Source organism: Geotrypetes seraphini, chromosome 11, assembly GCF_902459505.1.
Source record: "Geotrypetes seraphini chromosome 11, aGeoSer1.1, whole genome shotgun sequence".
In the NCBI taxonomy this organism is placed as follows: Eukaryota; Metazoa; Chordata; class Amphibia; order Gymnophiona; family Dermophiidae; genus Geotrypetes; species Geotrypetes seraphini.
Genome location: NC_047094.1, coordinates 118,793,211 through 118,817,384, shown reverse-complemented (window position 1 = coordinate 118,817,384; position 24,174 = coordinate 118,793,211). Strand labels below are relative to the sequence as shown.

The window sequence follows — 24,174 nt, the reverse complement described above, 5'->3', positions numbered from 1 at the left end:
TCTACTAGCTTCATCGCTCGCCTATGCACCTTCTCCAGCAGTGTTATATCCTTCTTCAGGTATGGAGACCAGTGTTGGACACATAATACAGAACAAATGGTGTTTCAATAGTTTTTTAAAAAAACACCTAAACACCTCTGTTTAATATAAAATGGAAGTTTATTCTACGCTTCTGGTCCTAAGCATGAAAAGTCCCAGCTCTAACAGTCTGCAACCTAAGCTCCCTTATCAATGGTATAAATCATGCTGCACAGTTTTGGTGCGAAGTATATGGGGCTACACATTCAACCAAATAATATGGAGCACGTCCTTGCACACTTAAACAGGTCAACAATAAGAGTTTGTATTTAATCCTGAATGCTATCCTATAAAGCCAATAAAGCCAAGTTTCCAAGTTTGTTAAAAATTTGTTATACCACCTTATAGAAAATTCAAAGCAGTTGAACATAAAAAACAGGGGAATACAGATAAATAGCCAAAAGCAGTTAAAAAATACAACACAAAACATGATGACAATACTGACCTTAAACTAGCACAAGAGGAAGGGGAAGAACTACAATAAGATGAAAAGGAAAGAACGAAAAACAGGAGAAGACAGAAGGACAGGGGAACACTAGATTGATCCAAACAGGATGAACTAAGTAAAGTTTAAAACATCCTTAAAAGGACAGTCATACTTGGAAAGTATCTTTAAAAAGGAAAGTTTTAAGTGAAGACTTGAACTTACCTAATGTTGTTATCTCTCTGAAGTAATTCGGAGATGATTTCCAGAGAGAGCGAGCAGAGACAGAAAATATGATATTTCTCATAGTATTAATATGCCTGGGTATTTGAATAAAAAACAAAAAACTGTCCTTAGGGATATTTGGAGCATTGAGCTTGGGCACCAAATTTCTGCCTCTCAATGGCCACGTTTTTGGTCTTGGAGAATAAAAACTACAAGGGCAGCATCTATGAGACAGACTTGTGTTTTTTGTTGCATAGAGCTTTTTAGACCCCAGTTCGTTTACAGAAGTTGGATAGGTCTAGGTCCAATAGATGCTGGCATTGCGATTTAGAAGCTGGGACATTAGACCATTTAATATTTTTCTGTCCCTATATAAACGCCTTTTGGAAGTTAATTTGGTCCCAAATTAATTCATTGTTAGAAAATCATGTTGCCCTTTCATATGATACTATATTATTTGGTACATCTATGAGATTCAAAAGCCCAATTTCTGCAAATAATAATAAACTTTTATTAATTTTGACAGGGGTTGCCATTCAGCAGATTACTGGAAATTGGAAAGATTACACTAAACTTAATTATACTTTTTGGTGGAATTCAGTATGTCATATCTACAAAATGGAGAGAGTGCTTGCCATGCAACAAGGAAATTATCATAAGTTTAAAAAGATTTGGGGGCCATTGATTATTTATTCTAATGATCAGACATCTTAAACACCTTAGTATTAGATAAGATATAGGGGGGGGTGGGAGTGGGAAATACAATAATTGATAATTGTTTATTATTAATATATGGGTGGGTGGGAAGGGATTCTTTTATATTTATATATTTTAAGGAGTATAAGTAAGATTGTCAAGTGATTTGTTAAAATTTTTATGATTGACTATTATACACTTGTTGTAATATTTGAAAATGAATAAAGATTTACAAAAAAAAAAAAAAAATATGCCTTAGTGACGGGATTGTTAGTAGGTTTTGGTTAGAAGATCGAAGAGTACACGGAGAGGAGTAAGGTATCAAAAGTCTATTGATAAATTCCGGCTCTAATAATAGGAGTTCTGAGTTACCTGCAAAGAATTCAACACCACCAGAGGAATACTCAACAGTACAATATTGCAGTAATCAAATGTTGATTGTACTATTGATTGGAGTATGTTCCTGTAATTGTCCCATGACAGATAATGATAGAGTTTACTCAATAGATGCAATTTAAAATGCACTTTCTCAATCATGTCAAATACATGTTGCCTAAATGATAATTGTGAATCGACGATTACCCCAAGATACCAAAATTCTGAGGACAACTGTAGCACGGTATCAAGAATTCTTACTGATGACAGCGGGCTGGCTGTAGGGGTTCTGGACAAGTGCATATCTTTTGTCTTCTGAACGTTTAACATAAGCCTATTTTCACACATCCACTGTTTAACCTTAATCATAACTAAATCCAAAAGCTCAATAGCCAAGGCCATTGATCCTTCCTTTGGAAGGAAAAGCAACAGATCGTCAGCATATACCCTAGTTGACATATTAAGGCTAAGCAACAATGTACATCAATAATAATAAAATGCTAGAGGCGCATGCGCTCTTGAAAATTCGTGAGCGCTGGCACCCTGAGGTGTGCTTATGTGGCAACATTCTAAACCTCAGGGCACATGCGGGGGCTGGAGGCGCGCGACTGTGCTCTCTCTCTCTCTCCTAACCTCCCGGCTCTAGCGGCGTAGGCAGCACCAGTGGCAGCAACCGAGTGGTGGACAGCAGCCCCGCTCCGGCCGTTGACCCTCCACAAACCTCCCAGCTCCAGCGGCGTAGGCAGCACTATAAACACGCTGCTTCGTGCCCTTCTACTGCCGATTTCCTCTGCCACGTCTCTGATAACATCATCGGAGACAGACGCGGCAGAGGAAATCAGCAGTAGAAGGCCGCGAAGCAGCGTGTTTAAAGTGCTGCCTACGCGGCTGGAGCTCCGAGGTTTGTCGGCGGTGAGAGGGTCAGGAGCAGGCCGGATGGAGCAGGACAACGGCAGTAAAAGAAGGGGGGAGGGGCCGAACGGAGCAGGGAAGAGAAGGTAAGAGAAGGGAAAGGGGGTGGGGGAAAATGCTGCTACTGTTTCTGCACAGGAAAGGGGGGATAGGAGGGAAATGCTGTTGCTGCTGCATAGGGAAGTGGGATGGAAATGCTGCTGCACAGGGAAATGGGGAAAAATGACAGACAGACAGCGGGAGGGAGGGAGACAGAAAGAAAGAAAGACACAGGGGCAGGGAGAGGAACAGAAAGACAGACAGAGAAAGGGGGCCAGAGAGAGAGACAGCAGGAGAGGAAAAGGGGGCTGCTTTAGGGGGAGGGGTGTGCTTGGGGCAAACAGCTTTGCTCTGGGGGGAAGACAGAAGGGGCCATGGAGAGACAGGGAGAGGGAAAGGGGGCTGCTTTCGGGGGAGGGGTGTGCTGGGGGGAGACAGAAGGGGCCATGGAGAGATAGGGAAAGGGGGCTGCTTTGGGGAGAGGTGTGCTGGGGACAGAGAGCTTTGCTCTGGGATGGGAAGACAGAAGAGGGCCATGAAGAGACATTTGGGGGGGAGGTGGGTGCTGGGGGCAGACAGCTTTGCTCGGGGGGGGGGGGGAGGAGGAGACAGAAGGATACAGACAGCGGCCAAGGAGAGAGAGAAAAAGAAACACAGACAGATAGACATCTATTCTAGCACCCGTTAATATAACCGGCTTAAAGACTAGTATTGGTATAATATGCAAGTTAAATAATACTGCCGATAGAGACGAGCCTTGGAAATTCCTGTTTTTGTTATTCTCTGTACAAATAATTTCCTGTTCACAAACTTCCTGTCTCCGATCATGAAGAAAGGATTTAAACCATGAATGAATGAACCACCCCACCCACCCTACAGGCTGAAAGCCGCTCTAACAGGATGTTACGATCAAGGGTATCAAAAGCTGCAGAGATGGAGAAGGACCCAAGATGGCGTCAGAGTGAGTCGAGCTATTAAATGGCTCCTGCTCCGTTCGGCAATTTTCTCAACCTTTTTTCATCAGAAAATTTACCTGATATGCCTAAGCGCAGGGGTAAACAGAGGACTGTGCTTCCTGCCTCCTCTTTCACTTCACTGACTCGGCAAGCAGCTATAACATCATATGCTGTTCCGGTTGCAGTGGGCGCATCCGTTGACTGAGGAGGGCAGACCTCGGTCCTGGAAGGCGACGTTTCGCTTAGCCCATTTGGGCCTGGAGTTCCCCCGCGTCCAGGGTTGATGTCGGGGACGCCCTCAGACGCACAGGAAGCGCCGGAATTGATGTCTCCGGCGACGCTGCAGGTCTCACCCCTGACCCCGGATGGAAACTACAGCTTGCTGACTTCCTTACAGTTAGCATTGGAAACCGGAGGACCTGAAAGTCAGCGGGAAGCGGGGAAGGTGGAGATGGATCCCATGGTGGAGTCCCCCGGAATAGCTACCCCTGCTCCCCTGATTAAACCAGCGGTGATTGACATGGAGGCACTATGGAGCGCTATGGAGACTTTACACAAGGTATGCTCCCAGATTGTACTTTCCACACAAAATTCTAATAGTAAATTTAAAACTTTTGAAGAGAAACTCCAGCAACAGTCTCTTAGAATAGACAAATTGGAGAAATCTGTGGCAGATGAGAAGATTACTACTAATTTACAACTTAAGGATAAAGCTTTATTTGCTTGGAAAATTGAAAATCTGGAAAACGCTAATAGGAATTTGAACTTGAGATTTTTAAACTTTCCTGTTTCCAAATTTCAATCTCCTAGGGAATTATTTGTCTTTTCTAAATACCGTTTTGAAATTCCCTGAAAATATGCCACCCTTACAAAAGATATATTACCTAAATTTACCAAAGGAGGATAAAGACAAAGGGAACGCAGCACCAGGAGAATCCTGGAGATATCTCAAGAAGAAATAATGACTAGAGCTACTTTATTGGTAACTTTTGTTTTTCTTCAAGATAAAGAAGCAATCCTTCGTCTATTCTATAGGACTGACAAGGTGGAATTTCACGGATTCAAAATTTCTATAAGCCAGAAGTAAGAAGTTTTTGGCCTGTCGTCAGTCTGTTTTGAGCCTAGGGGCAACCTTTCAATTATGTTTCCCCTGTAAATGCTGCATTACTTATCAGAGTAATAGATATATTTTTTATGAACCCGATCAATTGCAGTTTTTTCTTGAAGGTAAAGTAACCACAAGAATTCCAGACACCTCCATGGAATCAGCCAAGCAAGCCATTAGTTAAATAACTTCAACTGCACTCTGTTATTTGATTAATTTAGTTTTTTATTTCTTATATCCAACTACCCTTGGAAGTGACTGATTCCTTCTCCTCTCAAACTGTGGACTTTAGTCATAGTCACTATGTGTTTATTATTATATTATTATATAATTAGTACCGGTACTTGTTTTTCCTATTGGATTCTTATATTTCCTTTCAAGTATTGATTGATTTGTAAATTGTAAAAGCATAAATTAAAAAATAAAAAAAAAGCTGCAGAGATGTCTAAAGACATCATAATATAGTCGTTCCTCTGATCAAATCCACGCCCAATCTCATCAATAAGAGATGCCAACAACGTCTCAGTGCCTTGATACGAACAAAAGGCATATTGGTGTTGATCTAAGATGTACTCATTAAGTTGAATATACACCACTTTTTCAAGTATCTTTGCTAAAACAGGCATGGATGCAACTGGTCTACTCTATAGCTCTTATGCTCACTTGTTCCCAGTTTCATATCTTTCACCAAAGGTTTATTCATAGAAATCTTCAGTGACTTCGGAACAACTCCCTCACTCATACTAAAATTCATTATCCATGTAATCATCGGACCTAACTGCACTTAGAAGGAATGACCTAGCATCGCCACAACTCCCAAGGGTTCCATGCAGTCGCTGTTGATCAAATAGGCTTCGTATATCATAATGAAATCTGGGGGGAAATCTTGTCCAGAGGGCCCCTGCAGTTGCTTCCATTGCTTTTCTAGGGTTTTGCAGCAGGTGCATGGCTGCATTTCACTGGGAACGCATTATCGTTTTTTCCCTGCTTCAGCCAGACTTTTTGCCCTGGAACTTGAGTTGTCTGAGATCTTACACCTCCAAGGAAACTAGAGGAAGCTAAGCAAGTGGCTCCTGTCTCCTCCCATCCCCTTCATCACATGCTGCGCAGAACATGGACGATCCTTGGGCCACCATCCAGAACAAATCTGACATTAATCTAAAGTATCTTGGCCTGAGAAGTCAAATTTTAGTGATTGTAGGGGACCATTGCTCCTACAATCAGGACTCCCCACACACACACTTCAGGTTTAAGACTGTCAACCTTGTACTCGCTGTGCCATGCAGGTGCTGGGAGCTGACTTTACTGGGAGAACTTCCGCCTCAAACAAGTCTGGAAATCGGACTGCCTGTCTTTGGATTGCCTCTCAGACCCCACAACCCCCAGCGGACCTCATGAATGGAGCTAGGGGAGGAAATGCTGTCGGCCCCTATCCAGGATAAAACTGCCATGAAGCCACTCAGACTGCGCTCAAGCCCACTAAGGGCAGAACCTGGGGTGAGCCTTGCTCCCAAGGAAACAATCCATGAGCTCCCGACCAATTAGTGCAGGCTGGCCAAGTGGATGCACTGCCAAGCAGTCTGCCCCTTGGCTACAGACTTCTGACCTCAGAGTCTGAGCTCTCCTGCAGCCATAAATGTCCCAGAACTGGGAGCCTCTACAAAACCGAAAGCCTCAACAGATAGAAAGCAAAAAAACAAAAAGAAAGGAAAAATAAACATGAGCAGAAGAGACTGGCTCCTACAATCTTGTGTGTAGCGAGAAACTGGGGAGTTGGAAGGACAGCCCAGAGAAGGCGGAGCAAAAAATTATAATGAGGCTCTCTACACAAATTCTTGTGAGAATAGATTGGCTACCTGAAGCTTCAGAATGATGTGCCTGTTGCACTAGAACCACAGTTGCACACTGTAGGTTATCATTTAGCATACCCTCACTCATTCGAAAAGCACACAATGTGTAAGCTTCCATGTTTTACAAAATCCTTCAAGTACACACATAACACAGCAGTACAATTCACTTATTCAGAGGTGGGCAACAATCCATTCGGGTTTTCAAGATTTCCTCAACAAATATGCATGACATTGATTTGCATGTACTGCTTCCGTTGTATGCCCATAGGTCTCATGAAAGCACAGTTACTTACCGTAACAGGTATTATCCAGGGACAGCAGGCAGATATTCTTAACGCATGGGTGACGTCACCAACGGAGCCCTGGTACGGACACTTTTAACTACAAAGTTCTAGTTGGCCGCACCGCGCATGCGCGGGTGCCTTCCCGCTCGACGGAGGAGAGCGTGGTCCCCAGTTAAGATAAGCCAGCTAAGAAGCCAACCCGGGGAGGAGGGTGGGTCGTAAGAATATCTGCCTGCTGTCCCTGGATAACACCTGTTACGGTAAGTAACTGTGCTTTATCCCAGGACAAGCAGGCAGCATATTCTTAACGCATGGGTGACCTCCAAGCTAACAGAGAGGGAGGAGGGATGGTTGGCCATTAGGAAAACAAATTTTGTAACACAGATTGGCCGAAGTGCCCATCCCGTCTGGAGAAGGCATCCAGACACTAGTGAGAAGTGAATGTGTGAACTGAGGACCAAGTGGCAGCTTTGCAGATCTCCTCGATGGGCGTGGAGCGGAGGAAAGCCACAGAAGCAGCCATAGCTCTGACCCTGTGGGCCGTGACAGCACCTTCCAGTGAGAGACCGGCCCGAGCATAACAGAACGCAATGCAGGCAGCAAGCCAGTTAGAAAGCGTCCGTTTAGAGACAGGGCGACCTAGACGGTTAGGGTCGAAGGACAAAAAGAGCTGAGGGGACGAGCGGTGAGCCCTGGTACGGTCAAGGTAGTATGCAAGGGCACGCTTACAGTCCAGCGTGTGTAATGCCTGTTCCCCAGGATGAGAATGGGGCTTAGGGAAAAAGACAGGTAACACAATGGATTGGTTGAGGTGGAAGTCCGAGACCCCCTTGGGAAGAAATTTAGGATGGGTACGCAGAACTACCTTGTCATGGTGAAAAACCGTGAAAGGTGGGTCAGCGACCAGTGCATGTAGCTCACTAACCCTCCTGGCAGAGGTGATGGCAATGAGGAAAAGCACCTTCCATGTCAGAAATTTGAGTGAAGTTGTGGCAAGAGGCTCAAATGGAGGTTTCATGAGGGCTGAGAGAACCACGTTCAGGTCCCAGACGACTGGAGGAGGCTTCAGCGGTGGTTTGACATTGAAGAGGCCTCTCATGAACCGGGAATCCAGGGGATGAGCTGTGAGAGGTTTTCCGAGGATAGGCTCATGAAACGCAGTGATGGCACTAAGGTGGACTCTGATTGAGGTAGATTTGAGGCCAGCGTCGGAGAGGGAAAGCAAATAGTCCAGTATAGTTTCTACCGCCAATGAGGCGGGATCGTGATGATGAAGTAGACACCAAGAGGAGAACCGGGTCCATTTCTGATGGTAACATTGGAGGGTGGCCGGTTTCCTGGAGGCATCCAAAATACGACGGACAGGCTGAGACAGGTTCTCTGGAGAGGTCAGCCCGAGAGAAACCAAGCTGTCAGGTGGAGCGAGGACAGATTGGGATGCAGTAGAGACTGATGCTGCTGTGTATGTAGAGTAGGAAACACAGGAAGAGGAATGGGTTCCCTGGAGCTGAGCTGGAGCAGGAGGGAGAACCAGTGTTGGCGAGGCCACCGAGGAGCGATGAGAATCATGGTGGCTCTGTCCCTGCGGAGTTTGAACAATGTCCGCAACATCAGAGGTAGTGGAGGAAAGGCATAGAGGAACCGATCCGTCCAGTCGAGCAGGAACGCATCCGGGGCCAGACGGTGAGGAGAGAAGAGTCTGGAACAGAACTGGGGCAGCTGATGGTTGTGAGGAGCTGCAAAGAGGTCCACTTGCGGAGTGCCCCAGCGCGCAAAGATGGAGCGGAGTGTGGGAGGATCCAGAGTCCACTCGTGAGATTGAAGGATGCGGCTGAGATTGTCGGCCAGGGAGTTCTGTTCGCCCTGGATATATACAGCCTTGAGGAAGAGACTGTGGGCCGTGGCCCAGGACCAGATGCAGATGGCCTCCTGACAGAGGGGAGATCCGGTGCCACCTTGCTTGTTTATGTAGTACATGGCGACCTGGTTGTCTGTGCACAGAAGAAGGACCTGAGGGTAGAGAAGGTGCTGGAAGGCTTTGAGAGCATAGAACATGGCTCTGAGTTCCAGGAAATTGATGTGATGTAGACGCTCCTGAGGGGTCCAGAGACCCTGAGTGCGAAGATCTCCCAGGTGAGCTCCCCACGCATAGGGGGAGGCATCCGTGGTGATGGTCATGGAGTGAGGGGGCAGATGAAAGAGTAGACCCCTGGAAAGATTTGAGGAGTTCAACCACCATTGAAGAGATTGCTGAAGAGACGATGTCACAGAGATGGGATGAGAAAGAGGATCCGAGGTCTGTGACCATTGGTTGGCTAGAGTCCACTGAGGTGTCCTGAGGTGGAGTCGTGCCAGAAGAAGTACATGGACCATCGAGGCCATGTGGCCTAGGAGGACCATCATCTGCCGAGCTGGGATGGAGTGATGAAGGAGCACCTGACGACAGAGATGGAGCAGGGTCCGTTGTAGGTCGGCGGGAAGAAACGCCCGCATCAGAGTGGTGTCCAGAACTGCTCCAATGAATTGAAGTCGCTGTGTGGGAAGCAGATGCGACTTGGGGTAGTTGATCTCGAACCCCAGGAGATGGAGGAAAGAGATGGTGTGTTGTGTGGCTTGCAGCACAAGCGGAGACGTAGGAGCTTTCACCAACCAATCGTCCAAGTACGGGAACACCTGGAGGTTGTGAGACCTGAGGAAGGCCGCCACCACAATAAGGCACTTGGTGAACACCCTGGGTGATGATGCGAGGCCAAAGGGTAGCACTTTGTACTGATAGTGGCGGTGCTGTACCTGAAATCGGAGGTAGCGACGTGAAGTCAGATGGATTGGAATGTGGGTGTAGGCCTCTTTGAGGTCTAGGGAACATAGCCAGTCGTGTTGAGAGAGAAGCGGGTAAAGCGTGGCAAGGGAGAGCATTCTGAACTTTTCCTTGACCAGACACTTGTTGAGGTTCCGGAGATCGAGGATGGGACGGAGGTCTCCTGTCTTCTTGGGAACCAGGAAGTAGCGGGAGTAGAATCCCCGACCCCTTTGGTCTGGGGGTACCTCTTCAATGGCATTGAGAAGAAGGAGGGATTGGACCTCCCTCAGGAGGAGGGGGGATTGAGAGGAGTGAGAAACAGACTCTATGGGAGGATTGTCCGGTGGAAGAGTCTGGAAATTGAGAGAGTAGCCGTGGCGAATGATGTTGAGGACCCACAGGTCTGATGTGATGACCTCCCAACGGTTGAGGAAGAGTTGAAGACGTCCTCCTATCGGCTGAGGAAGAGGCAAGGATGGTGGGAGACTGGCTATGCCCTGGAGAAAAGAGTCAAAAGGGCTAAGATGGTTTTGACTGCGGGAGAGGCTTGGTCGGTGGGTGAGATTGTGAACGTGCCTGAGTCTGGTGCTGCTGACGAGGCCGGCGAGACTGTTGTTGTTGAGGCGGGTTGAGAGGTCTGGCCGAGAACCTGCGTTGATAGGAAGACTGCTGTTTGTAGGGGCGAGCAGGAGGAGTTTTCTTCTTAGGTTTGATCAGGGTATCCCACCTGGTCTCGTGTGCCGAGAGTTTCTGGGTAGTTGAGTCCAGGGACTCCCCAAAGAGTTCATCACCAAGACAAGGTGCGTTGACTAGGCGGTCTTGGTGATTAATATCGAGGTCAGAAACTCTCAGCCAGGCCAAGCACCTCATGGCAACAGCCATGGCAGATGCTCGAGAGGTCAGCTCAAAAGAGTCATAAATGGAGCGCACCATAAATTTCCTGAGTTGGAGCAAACTGGAAAGTTATTGTTGAAAAACCGGGACCTTGCGTTTAGGGATGTACTTTTGGAAGGAGGAGAGTTGTTGCACCAAATGCTTCATATAGAAGGAGAAGTGGAAGTTGTAATTATTAGCTCTGTTGGCAAGCATGGAATTCTGATAAAGGCGCTTGCCAAATTTATCCATCGTTCTGCCCTCTCTGCCAGGAGGAGTAGAGGCATAAACACTGGAGCCCTGGGTTTTCTTTAAAGTGGACTCCACTAGAAGGGATTCATGGGGTAGTTGAGGTTTGTCGAACCCCGGCATAGGAATGACCCTATATAAACTATCCAGTTTTTGAGGTGCACCCGGTATCGTGAGAGGGTTTTCCCAATTTTTGTAAAAAGTTTCCCGTAAGAGGTCGTGGACGGGTAACTTTAAAAATTCTTTGGGGGGTTGTTCGAAGTCCAGGGCGTCAAGGAAAGCCTGGGACTTCTTAGAGTCGGACTCCAAAGGGATAGACAGAGCTGCCGACATTTCTCATAGAAATTTTGTGAATGAGGACTGTTCAGGTTTGGAACTGGTATCGACCATCGATGGTTCCTCGTCCGTTGATGAAGCCTCATCCTCGGTACCGGGTGGGGATTCTTCCCATAAGTCCGGGTCCCTGACGTCGGTATGCGCGGGACGGGACGGTGGTGCGGATGGCTCAGTATGGCGAGTCTTAGAGAGGGATTTGCCAGAGCGCATAGAGACGGTACCGGGGGAGGAAGATCGGTGCCGGTCCTGGTCTCGGGGGGACTGGTGTCGGTCTCGATGTCGGGGAGGGTCGGCATCAGAGCGTGGTTGCACCGGAGGATGAAGTGGTTCAGCCGCGAGTACCGGCATGGAGGTGTTCAACGGTACCGATGGTGTCGACACCGGTGGTGTGGTGCGAGGCTCGGGCCGGTCTGGCACCGAAAGGAGTGGGGCCAACAGTGTGGGCAACAAGTGCTGGAGTTGTTGTTGTAGTTGCTCCTGCAGTTGGGTTTGGAGTATGGCCGCAAAGCGGTCGTCCAGAGGGGGCACTGGTACCGCTTTTTTCTTTTTCGGTACCATAGGTGCCGCTCCATGCCCCGGCGATGAGGAGGCCGATGACGAGGCACTCACCGAAATCGGGGCGGAGCGTTTGCGGGGTCGGCGTGATGCCGGGAGGACCGGCGTCACCGGTGTGGCAGGAGGGCGCTCAAGGGAAGTGGAAGGCTTCTTAGCCGGCTTACCTGGTGCCAGCGACCCCGAGGAAGGATCAGGCGGTGTCTAAGTAGTCGGTGCCGACTTTTGCGATGCCATTGACGGCGCGGCTGATTCCATGGCAGATCCGGTGCCGAAAAGAATATTTTGTTGGATCTGTCTATTTTTTAATGTACGTTTTTTAAGAGTAGCACAGCGGGTGCAGGTGTCAGCCCGATGCTCTGGACCCAGGCACTGTAGGCACCAATTGTGCGGGTCAGTGAGAGATATCGGGCGTGCACACCGCTGGCACTTCTTAAAGCCCGGCTGAGGGGGCATGAAGGGAAACACGGCCTCCGCAAAATCAAAACCGGAGGCCTGTATGGTGACAACAGGCCCCGCCGGGGCCGGTTCAAAAAATAAAGAGAAAACAAAGTTGGGGTTTTTTTTGTTTTTTTTGGAATTTAAAACGAAAAAGAAACCCGAAGGTAAAAGAAGAAAAAGGAAGACAAAAACGCGAGCGGGAAGGCAAAATCCGATATTTCAACGGCCATTGAAAAATACATGCGTCTTCTTCGCTCCGCGGAAACGAAGAAACTGGGGACCACGCTCTCCTCCGTCGAGCGGGAAGGCACCCGCGCATGCGCGGTGCGGCCAACTAGAACTTTCTAGTTAAAAGTGTCCGTACCAGGGCTCCGTCGGTGACGTCACCCATGCGTTAAGAATATGCTGCCTGCTTGTCCTGGGATAATATTCAGCTGGGTTGAGGTCCTTGAGGACTGTGGTTGCATCATAACCTCACATGTTCTTCCCAGTTTATTTCTACTACATGTGGCCACTAGCCTCTTCTTACCTGGTAGGTCTTGCACCAGCCGGACAGGTTTTGGCGACGTTGGCTGGCTCTGGCTAGAAGTGCCAGGGGAATGAATCATCAGGGGGGTTTCTTCCCTTGGGCTGCCATGATTCTCATTGGCCATCACTGCACATCAGACCTCAAGGAAATACAAATGAGAAAAATGTATGCTAATTTCTATCTTCTCCCCAGTGAAAGCCTTTGGGAAAATAAATGCATGCCACCTATATAAAGTTTACCGTGGAACTTAAACACAGAATAAAATGAAATCCTATCACCTGGGTTTACTTGTAATAATTAAGCAGAGTGTTACTACGCACAAATTTTGGAAGTTCATAGTGACCAAGACAAAGCCCCTTATGGAATCTGAATCTGGTCCATTGAGTGGATGTGAATTAACTGGCCTAGGATATAAGACTGGGCTCACTGTGAAATAGCCAAAAGCCACTTCTTTATGGACATATGTCCATCTATCAATTTCAAGATGACATGCAAAATATATGTCATTTTCTTAGCATGAGCTTATCACTCAACTCAGAGAAGTCAGATGTTGTGTGCAAAGCCTCGAGACCAACAGGCAGATGAACTGTCCAAATATGTGAGATAAATAGGGATCAGTCTTTTCACTACACTGCTCCACTGCATTTCTTTAGCAAAAAATAAGGTCAGAGATATAGAACGGTCTCTCTCTTCCCCAAATATAAATTAGTCCTTCTCTTTTTTTCCCCTCTTCCTTCTCCACTAGCCCAGACTTCTCTTTACTCATTCCTTCTGTTCCCTTATCTCAAATCTGCTTCTTTTCTTCCATTCTAGCTTGCATCATTTCATCCATCCCTTCCTTCTTTGCTTCCCCTCTTGCTCTCTTCCAGTTCCACATGCTCAGTTGAGCGAGTTGTAAAACACCCATATCTTCATGTAGTTGTATACAGAGGACATAGCATAGGAGAAAGGCTACAAAAGAGATCCAAGAGGTGGATGGTCAGTAGTAACAGGAGCGATAAATGAGAAAGTATGAGAAAAGGTGAGAACAAAGTAGAAGAGTGACTCATGATTGCATGTGTAAGAAAAGAGGAAGTAGGAGAAAGAAAGGAGAGCATATTGAGAATGATGAAGAGCAGGGGGAAAAACGAGAGAGAGGCTGCCACCATTATCAACTTTTAACACTGTGTCCACACTCCTACTCTTCTGTTTCCTAAGACAACCCCTTGTCTTCTTACTCTTTAATTGTGCTCTCTCTCCTCCTTCACTTCCCCTTGTGCCTCCAACAGAAGAGAGAACATGAAGAATTGGCAATGAATAGCAAATAGGAGAGAATCATGGGAGAAGGTGAAAAAAGAATGGCAGTAACAGTGATATGGAAGGACATGGCACAATGGTATGGGGGAAAGCAATACTACTAAGGAAATAGAAGCTACTAAAACAGCATTCCCAGAGGAAAAAGGAAGATAGAAGAATGGACAACAGTACTAGTTGGCAGATGGATAAAGAATAATGGTATGGGGAAGAAAGAGATGGAAAGTATAGCTGGAGGTAGAGAAAGGGACGAAAAAGGGATAATAGGAGTAGGAGGAGAGGGAACACAGCAGCTCAGAATACGACGACTGCAAAGCTCATGCAGTCTGCCCATTTTGTATCCTTCCACAACGCCATAGATCAGTATTTATCAACCGCCGGTCCACAGACCAGTGTCGATCCGCGGAAATTTCCTGCCGGTCCGCAGGGCCACATGTGCATTGGGCCCAAGAAAGTGTTCTTCAGCCGCCAGTCCGCGGTGCGATCGATGTGGCGTTATCTTCAGGCCGGCTTCCTCTTCCTCAATGCACAAAGCCACAGGCAGCGGCTCCTACACGCGTCCTGCGCCTGAACCGAAAGCTCTTCAGAGGGAAGGCTTCCAGATGAGGCGCAGGACACGGAAGGAGCCGCTGCGTCTGTAAGGAAGAGGGAGCCGGCCCGAAGATAACACTGGGGGTGACATAAAATGGCCAGGCGGGAGCAAGCCATAGAGTAAGGCACAGCATGGAGGGAGGGAGACAACAAAGGTAGGGGAAATGATTTTAGTTTTGAATTTAGTAATTGAATTGTGTCAATTTTGAGAATTTACATCTGCTGTCTGTATTTTGCACTGTTCAGGAAGAAATGCATTTGTTTCTATTTCTCTGGGAGGTGTACTGCATGCAGAGTCTTGCATCTTAGGATTTTTTTGTATATATTAGTACTTTTGGGGCTCCTTTTACAAAGGTGCACTAGCATTTTTAACGCACACACCGGATTAGCACGCACTAGACAAAAATCTACCGCGTTAAGGCCCTAGCATGACTTTGTAAAAGAAGCACTTAGTTTTTGGTCCTGTATTTACATGGGGTGATCTGTTTTCTGGTAGGAATGAATGAGTGTGGTTTCTGTTGTTTAATTTTGTGGTTAACCATTATGTATTTCCACCGGTCCATAGGTGACAAAAGTTTGAAGAACACTGCCATAGATGACAAATGATCTCTAGCATTCCCCACGGTAGGAGGGTAGGCAAGAAAGAGAGCAGTACATTTTGGGAAAGCTTATAAACAAGGAAAATGGAGAAAGCAGCACTATGGGAAGGTTTGGGGTGAAGAGAGAAAACTGCAGATTGGGGGTGAGAGAGCAAGAGGTGGATTTAGCAGCAGGCAGAGTTGTCGAATGCCTAGGGGCCCACTTTTACAACACATCCCGGAACAACGGAAAGGAGCAACCTACTATGCATGTGCCTAATAATAATAACTTTATTTTTCTATACCGCCATAGTCCAATGACTTCTAGGCGGTTCACAGCGAAGAAGGCTGGACAATCAGCGATTTACAGAATGCAAGAAGTGAGGGTACAACTTATTACATAAGAAATAGATAAAAAGAAAATATGAATCTTAGGTAATTAGTATAGGTCTCTTGTATGCAACCCAAGGAATAAAGCTGGACAATTTGCAAATTTTAGGATAGAGCTGGACAATAAGGCAAATTGCATAATAAGCGAGTTACAGAATAAAGCGGAATACTGGCTAAAGTGAATTACAAAATAAAACTGGATAGTCAGTGAATTATAGAATGCAAGAAGTGAGGGTATAACTTATTAACAAGAAATAGATCAAAGGAAAATATGAATCTTAGGTATGTAGTATAGGTCTCTTGTATGCAACCCAAGGAATAAAGCTGGACAATCTGCAAATTTTAGGATAGAGCTGGACAATAAGGCAAATTGCATAATAAAGCGAGTTACAGAATAAAGCGGAATACTGGCTAAAGTGAATTACAAAATAAAACTGGACAGTCAGTGAATTATAGAATGCAAGAAGTGAGGGTATAACTTATTAACAAGAAATACATCAAAGGAAAATATGAATCTTAGGTATGTAGTATAGGTCTCTTGTATGCAACCCAAGGAATAAAGCTGGACAATCTGCAAATTTTAGGATAGAGCTGGACAATAAGGCAAATTGCATAATAAAGCGAGTTACAGAATAAAGCGGAATACTGGCTAAAGTGAATTACAAAATAAAACTGGATAGTCAGTGAATTATAGAATGCAAGAAGTGAGGGTATAACTTATTAACAAGAAATAGATCAAAGGAAAATATGAATCTTAGGTATGTAGTATAGGTCTCTTGTATGCAACCCAAGGAATAAAGCTGGACAATCTGCAAATTTTAGGATAGAGCTGGACAATAAGGCAAATTGCATAATAAAGCGAGTTACAGAATAAAGCGGAATACTGGCTAAAGTGAATTACAAAATAAAACTGGATAGTCAGTGAATTATAGAATGCAAGAAGTGAGGGTATAACTTATTAACAAGAAATAGATCAAAGGAAAATATGAATCTTAGGTATGTAGTATAGGTCTCTTGTATGCAACCCAAGGAATAAAGCTGGACAATCTGCAAATTTTAGGATAGAGCTGGACAATAAGGCAAATTGCATAATAAAGCGAGTTACAGAATAAAGCGGAATACAGAATAAAGCGAAATACTGGCTAAAGTGAATTACAAAATAAAACTGGATAGTCAGTGAATTATAGAATGCAAGAAGTGAGGGTATAACTTATTAACAAGAAATAGATCAAAGGAAAATATGAATCTTAGGTATGTAGTATAGGTCTCTTGTATGCAACCCAAGGAATAAAGCTGGACAATCTGCAAATTTTAGGATAGAGCTGGACAATAAGGCAAATTGCATAATAAAGCGAGTTACAGAATAAAGCGGAATACTGGCTAAAGTGAATTACAAAATAAAACTGGACAGTCAGTGAATTATAGAATGCAAGAAGTGAGGGTATAACTTATTAACAAGAAATAGATCAAAGGAAAATATGAATCTTAGGTATGTAGTATAGGTCTCTTGTATGCAACCCAAGGAATAAAGCTGGACAATCTGCAAATTTTAGGATAGAGCTGGACAATAAGGCAAATTGCATAATAAAGCGAGTTACAGAATAAAGCGGAATACTGGCTAAAGTGAATTACAAAATAAAACTGGACAGTCAGTGAATTATAGAATGCAAGAAGTGAGGGTATAACTTATTAACAAGAAATAGATCAAAGGAAAATATGAATCTTAGGTATGTAGTATAGGTCTCTTGTATGCAACCCAAGGAATAAAGCTGGACAATCTGCAAATTTTAGGATAGAGCTGGACAATAAGGCAAATTGCATAATAAAGCGAGTTACAGAATAAAGCGGATTACTGGCTAAAGTGAATTACAAAATAAAACTGGACAGTCAGTGAATTATAGAATGCAAGAAGTGAGGGTATAACTTATTAACAAGAAATAGATCAAAGGAAAATATGAATCTTAGGTATGTAGTATAGGTCTCTTGTATGCAACCCAAGGAATAAAGCTGGACAATCTGCAAATTTTAGGATAGAGCTGGACAATAAGGCAAATTGCATAATAAAGCGAGTTACAGAATAAAGCGGAATACAGAATAAAGCGAAATACTGGCTAAAGTGAATTACAAAATAAAACTGGACAGTCAACGAATTATAGAATGCAAGAAGTGAGGGTATAACTTATTAACAAGAAATAGATCAAAGAAAAATATGAATCTTAGGTATGTAGTATAGGTCTCTTGTATGCAACCCAAGGAATAAAGCTGGACAATCTGCAAATTTTAGGATAGAGCTGGACAATAAGGCAAATTGCATAATAAAGCGAGTTACAGAATAAAGCGGAATACTGGCTAAAGTGAATTACAAAATAAAACTGGATAGTCAGTGAATTATAGAATGCAAGAAGTGAGGGTATAACTTATTAACAAGAAATAGATCAAAGGAAAATATGAATCTTAGGTATGTAGTATAGGTCTCTTGTATGCAACCCAAGGAATAAAGCTGGACAATCTGCAAATTTTAGGATAGAGCTGGACAATAAGGCAAATTGCATAATAAAGCGAGTTACAGAATAAAGCGGAATACAGAATAAAGCGAAATACTGGCTAAAGTGAATTACAAAATAAAACTGGACAGTCAACGAATTATAGAATGCAAGAAGTGAGGGTATAACTTATTAACAAGAAATAGATCAAAGGAAAATATGAATCTTAGGTATGTAGTATAGGTCTCTTGTATGCAACCCAAGGAATAAAGCTGGACAATCTGCAAATTTTAGGATAGAGCTGGACAATAAGGCAAATTGCATAATAAAGCGAGTTACAGAATAAAGCGGAATACTGGCTAAAGTGAATTACAAAATAAAACTGGATAGTCGGTGAATTATAGAATGCAAGAAGTGAGGGTATAACTTATTAACAAGAAATAGATCAAAGGAAAATATGAATCTTAGGTATGTAGTATAGGTCTCTTGTATGCAACCCAAGGAATAAAGCTGGACAATCTGCAAATTTTAGGATAGAGCTGGACAATAAGGCAAATTGCATAATAAAGCGAGTTACAGAATAAAGCGGATTACTGGCTAAAGTGAATTACAAAATAAAACTGGACAGTCAGTGAATTATAGAATGCAAGAAGTGAGGGTATAACTTATTAACAAGAAATAGATCAAAGGAAAATATGAATCTTAGGTATGTAGTATAGGTCTCTTGTATGCAACCCAAGGAATAAAGCTGGACAATCTGCAAATTTTAGGATAGAGCTGGACAATAAGGCAAATTGCATAATAAAGCGAGTTACAGAATAAAGCGGAATACTGGCTAAAGTGAATTACAAAATAAAACTGGATAGTCGGTGAATTATAGAATGCAAGAAGTGAGGGTATAACTTATTAACAAGAAATAGATCAAAGGAAAATATGAATCTTAGGTATGTAGTATAGGTCTCTTGTATGCAACCCAAGGAATAAAGCTGGACAATCTGCAAATTTTAGGATAGAGCTGGACAATAAGGCAAATTGCATAATAAAGCGAGTTACAGAATAAAGCGGAATACAGAATAAAGCGAAATACTGGCTAAAGTGAATTACAAAATAAAACTGGATAGTCAGTGAATTATAGAATGCAAGAAGTGAGGGTATAACTTATTAACAAGAAATAGATCAAAGGAAAATATGAATCTTAGGTATGTAGGGTCTCTTGTATGCAACCCAAGGAATAAAGCTGGACAATCTGCAAATTTTAGGATAGAGCTGGACAATAAGGCAAATTGCATAATAAAGCGAGTTACAGAATAAAGCGGAATACAGAATAAAGCGGATTACTGGCTAAAGTTAATTACAAAATAAAACTGGACAGTCAGTGAATTATAGAATGCAAGAAGTGAGGGTATAACTTATTAACAAGAAATAGATCAAAGGAAAATATGAATCTTAGGTATGTAGTATAGGTCTCTTGTATGCAACCCAAGGAATAAAGCTGGACAATCTGCAAATTTTAGGATAGAGCTGGACAATAAGGCAAATTGCATAATAAAGCGAGTTACAGAATAAAGCGGAATACAGAATAAAGCGAAATACTGGCTAAAGTGAATTACAAAATAAAACTGGACAGTCAACGAATTATAGAATGCAAGAAGTGAGGGTATAACTTATTAACAAGAAATAGATCAAAGGAAAATATGAATCTTAGGTATGTAGTATAGGTCTCTTGTATGCAACCCAAGGAATAAAGCTGGACAATCTGCAAATTTTAGGATAGAGCTGGACAATAAGGCAAATTGCATAATAAAGCGAGTTACAGAATAAAGCGGAATACTGGCTAAAGTGAATTACAAAATAAAACTGGATAGTCGGTGAATTATAGAATGCAAGAAGTGAGGGTATAACTTATTAACAAGAAATAGATCAAAGGAAAATATGAATCTTAGGTATGTAGTATAGGTCTCTTGTATGCAACCCAAGGAATAAAGCTGGACAATCTGCAAATTTTAGGATAGAGCTGGACAATAAGGCAAATTGCATAATAAAGCGAGTTACAGAATAAAGCGGAATACAGAATAAAGCGAAATACTGGCTAAAGTGAATTACAAAATAAAACTGGATAGTCAGTGAATTATAGAATGCAAGAAGTGAGGGTATAACTTATTAACAAGAAATAGATCAAAGGAAGCTGAAGATATACATTTATTTAAGCGTGCCTCTATTACTTCCCCTATTAAAGCAGTGTAAAATCAAATGCACTGGCTGTAACAAGTAAACACCGCTGCTGAAACCCTGGCCCCGGGATAGATACTTACTAGGAAGGGAGCATTTAAGAAACTTTTTTTCCTTTCCTCAATTGCCACCACTGACTCTAAGCTCCGTTCGGAGGCCCCCGGCCCAGCTGAAGCCCGGTCCGTCCGCCAGACGCCATGGTCGCCGGGTTGGCTGCCGTCACGGGTGGCATGCTCACTGCAGGAGGAGGAAGCAAAGAGGCCACGGCCCGGGCAATACGCTTCGCTCGGCCTCCGCCACCACCAAGGGGTTCCGGGGCAACGGCCGACGTCGACACGACTGCGGGAAAGCCGGGGACGGGCCCCACAGGGAGGGCGGGCGCGCGGGGGCACAGGCAGAGCGAGCGGCCAATCAGGCGCCGGCTTTTCTCCCGCCACTTAAGAGACGAGGGAGGGAACTGCGCTGAGGGGGGCGGACAAAAAACAAAAACCACCACAAAACGCTGCCGAGGAGCAGCCGCCGCGCATTCGTCTGCCAGCAAAGGGGGGGGGGGGGGGGGACCCAGCAAACCCCGGAACCGCCCCCCCCCCGGCCAAAAAAAGTTTCTCTGTGAGCCCCGGATCCCCATCCCCGCTCCCGCTAAATCACAACCCAGGCACCTCCCCGCCCCCCTGGGGTGCCTGTCTGGCTAGGACGTCCCCGGTCCGGACGCTCCGGAGCGGGGGGGGGGGCTCGGCCTCTCCGGCCTCCGATCGCGGCCAAACCTCCCTCGGACCTGCCCTGTACCTGGTCCGGGGAGCGGGAAGCGATCTCGGCGGCGCTCTCTCTCGCCGCCACCATCTTTCAAAATGGCGGCCCCTGACCCCTAGCGGTGCGTCGCCGCGTTAGGGGTCAGGCGCCCGCCATCTTGGAGGACGGTGGCCGAGAGGAGGAGGACGTCGCGGAAATCGGGAGGGTTTTGCCTCCATCCGGGTCTTACCTAGGCCAAGGCTTGTTAGATCATCTGGGCCTTTTTTTTGGGGGGGAGGGGTGGTACCATTTGGCTCCAGAATAAGAAGGACGAATTGAAACATCCGGGTTTTACTTCCATTGCTTTCAACCCGGATGTCTCAATCCGTCCTCCTTTTTCTGGAGCCATATGGAAACCCGGTGGGGGGTGGGGGAGCACACAAGAAATCGGGAATTTTTTTAGGGAGGGAGAAGAGGGGGTGCCAGATTACCCAGCTCCAGCCTGGAGATTAGGGGATAGTCATGGTTTTAAATTTGCATCCCAGAGCAGTGTCAGATTTGTAGTGCCTGATTCTGTCCATTGCGCCAGAATGGAGTATAGCCAAAAATTCAGGACTAGCTTAGAATCTCCAGCATGGAACTGGGTAACTTGGTGTTTTTGCTTAAAGGGGTGGATAGGGCTATCATGAAATTTTGGGCCAGCATGTGTGTGTGTTTGTTTTGAGGAGATGCTAGGGTTTCTTGAGCAATTGTGGAATTTTTTCAGAGGGTAATAGTGGAAGGACTGGGAGGTTTAAGGGGGGCCATTTCAGCCGCTAAATAAAACTCGGGCTGGCTTCCCCGGCTAGAGTTACCAGATGTCTGGATTTACCCGGACATGTCCTCTTTTTAGAGGACTGTCTGAGTTGTCCGGATGGGTTTTCAAAACCCAGCAGTTTGTCCGGCTTTTGAAAACCTCATTGCTTCAGGGCCCCATCTGGAGGGTCTGCGCGCAGATTTGACACGATGTGCACGTGAAATCATCACATTATATGCACAGAGACCCTCCAGATGTGGCTCTGAAGAGACAAGGTTTATGTGGGGATGAAGCCACATGTCATCTCTTTTTTTTTTTTTTTTTAACTAAAAACCTGGTAATCTTACCCCCAGCCCATACCCCCAACCTTACAAGAATTCCCTTGTTCCAGGAAATTTTTATAAGGTAAAGGGTGTCAGTTGAGGAGTCCAGCTGATCTCTTGTAAAATCTTTCTTCTTGTACAATCCCACTGTATTCCGAGACATAGTAAGATAACATAGTGACATAGTAGATGACGGCAGATAAAGACCCGAATGGTCCATCCAGTCTGCCCAACTTGATTCAATTTAAATTTTTTAATTTTTTCTTCTTAGCTATTTCTGGGCCAGTGGGTTATTTCCATCTACCCACCAGGACCTTGTAGGAAGCCTCAAACTTCAGAGACTTAAACCCCACCCTCATCCTCATCACTGTGCCTGATCCTCATTCTTCCTTCCTACAAGCTAGGCTGTAGGAGCTTATCTTGTTTGTTCGTGTTTAATTTCACATAATTTCAGTATTTTGCATTCACAGTTTTTGCTCTCATGCTGTGGAGCTTCCCTGCGGGGACATCCTTGAGTGTGGGAGATCACAGACCTTTGGAAAAAGTCTTCTTCTAGGGGTTCCCTGCTTGTCAGTAAGCCCCCTGGACAGTCTACACATCAGATGAGAGCTCAGGAATCATTCCCTTGGGAGCTTGCTCACTCCAGGTTCATCCGCCAGTGGGTAGCGGTTCTGTGAAGGCGCGACCGGGATCAAAGCCAGACTGCATTCCTCCGCCAGGCGTCTGCACGGCATGTCCGAGGGTGGCGGAGGTCAGGCCGGTGAGGCAGTCAGAAGATTTGAAATCCAGATTTCCAGTTCTTTGAGGCAGAGGATCTTCCTGTAAGCTGTTTCTTCTCTCTGCAGTGTTTTCCATTCAGCACATGTCACAGTGAGTACAGGCTGACAGCTTGAACCATCAATATTGGGAGTCTTAAAAAGGGGTTTTTGGGTGGTTTCCCTGCATGCCCCACCCCTCCCCATCTCTAAAATCCCAACCGCCGTTTTTTGAGGGTTCCTTTGGTTTTCCAGGGCTATTTTTAGTCAAAATCGGCACCCGCAACAGCCATCTTGGATTTTTCCCAATTTGAATTTAAACTTCATTTTTGCAAGAAAACTACATAGATGCCCCCCCCCCCCCCCAGGGCAGCATGGGATGTATTCATGCTTCATTTGTGGTGGATGCTGTCGGAGGTGCAGTTGTATTCCCCGTGCACTGCAGCCCACAAGGGGTGTGAGGCTTGCCCAGATTCGGTACCTTCAACCTCCAAGCAGGGTCTTCAAGCACCTTGTGCACCAACTTCTGCAAAAATGGTGTCTGGGGGCCCTGAGGAGTGCGCTGGCGACGTTTCGGCGAAATGCAAGCACATCTTTAGCGATAAACCTCGTAAATCATTCAAACACTCCAAAACTGATGTGCAGAGGTTGGCTCCTACCACGGAGGATACATTTTCCCTGGAATTTGTAGGGAAGTTAAAAAGTCTCTGCCTGTTTTCCTTCCACCAGCCTCTGTGCCAGTCACAGGGACCCCTGCTCTGATGGGAGAGGCCTTAGGTGTCTGGGCCAAGTGGAATCTTAGGCCTCCCTCCCAGTGCATTCTGAGATGCACTTGGAGTGGCCTAAGACTCTGATTCGTTAGGGGGGGTTCCGGCAGGAGGGACTGGGCATCCCTCCTGCTGTTGATCTTCAGGATGGAGGGTTCCGACTTCGTAGTTGGGGGATGTCCTGCTGCCGCCGCTGAGCTGATCGAGGCTGGGAGATTCCATTGCCTCGATCATCTTAACAGCAATGCGATTCTCTAACCAGCACCTGTGACATGGAGGCTGGTTAGAGAATCGGGGTGGTTAGGCGTCTATACATATGTTGTATATTTCAAATATTCCTAAAGAAGGCTTAATGGGATGTATAAATTACACACAAATAATAAAGAATATTGCATTAAAAATATTTTAGCTTTAGGAAGAAAAACCTCAACACTCAGGTGAATAAGGAAGACCTTTTTGGTGCATAACAATCATAGGTTTAAAAATTTCCACAAGAAAATGCTTTCAGTTATTGTC

The 24,174-nt window shown here is 45.2% G+C and overlaps 1 protein-coding gene across 3 annotated transcripts in view; it reads right to left on the bottom strand.

Annotated features, from left to right (window-relative positions):
- The window catches only part of PCIF1 (PDX1 C-terminal inhibiting factor 1), a 104,529-nt gene extending 83,331 nt beyond the window's left edge, over positions 1 to 21,198 (bottom strand). For 2 of the 3 annotated variants that reach the window (XR_004536468.1, XM_033914503.1), the window contains exons 1-2: positions 21,075 to 21,198; positions 12,725 to 12,863 (exon numbers count right to left, since the gene is read on the bottom strand). Coding sequence is in view for 2 of the 3 variants with exons in the window: in XM_033914503.1 (XP_033770394.1) it covers positions 12,725 to 12,848 (124 nt within the window). In the remaining variant the exon portion in view is untranslated. Of the gene's footprint in view, positions 1 to 12,724; positions 12,864 to 20,371; positions 20,776 to 21,074 lie in introns of those variants that run through there. The other variant, XM_033914504.1, reaches the window with a different exon arrangement.
- Between the last annotated feature and the right edge of the window lie 2,976 nt (positions 21,199 to 24,174).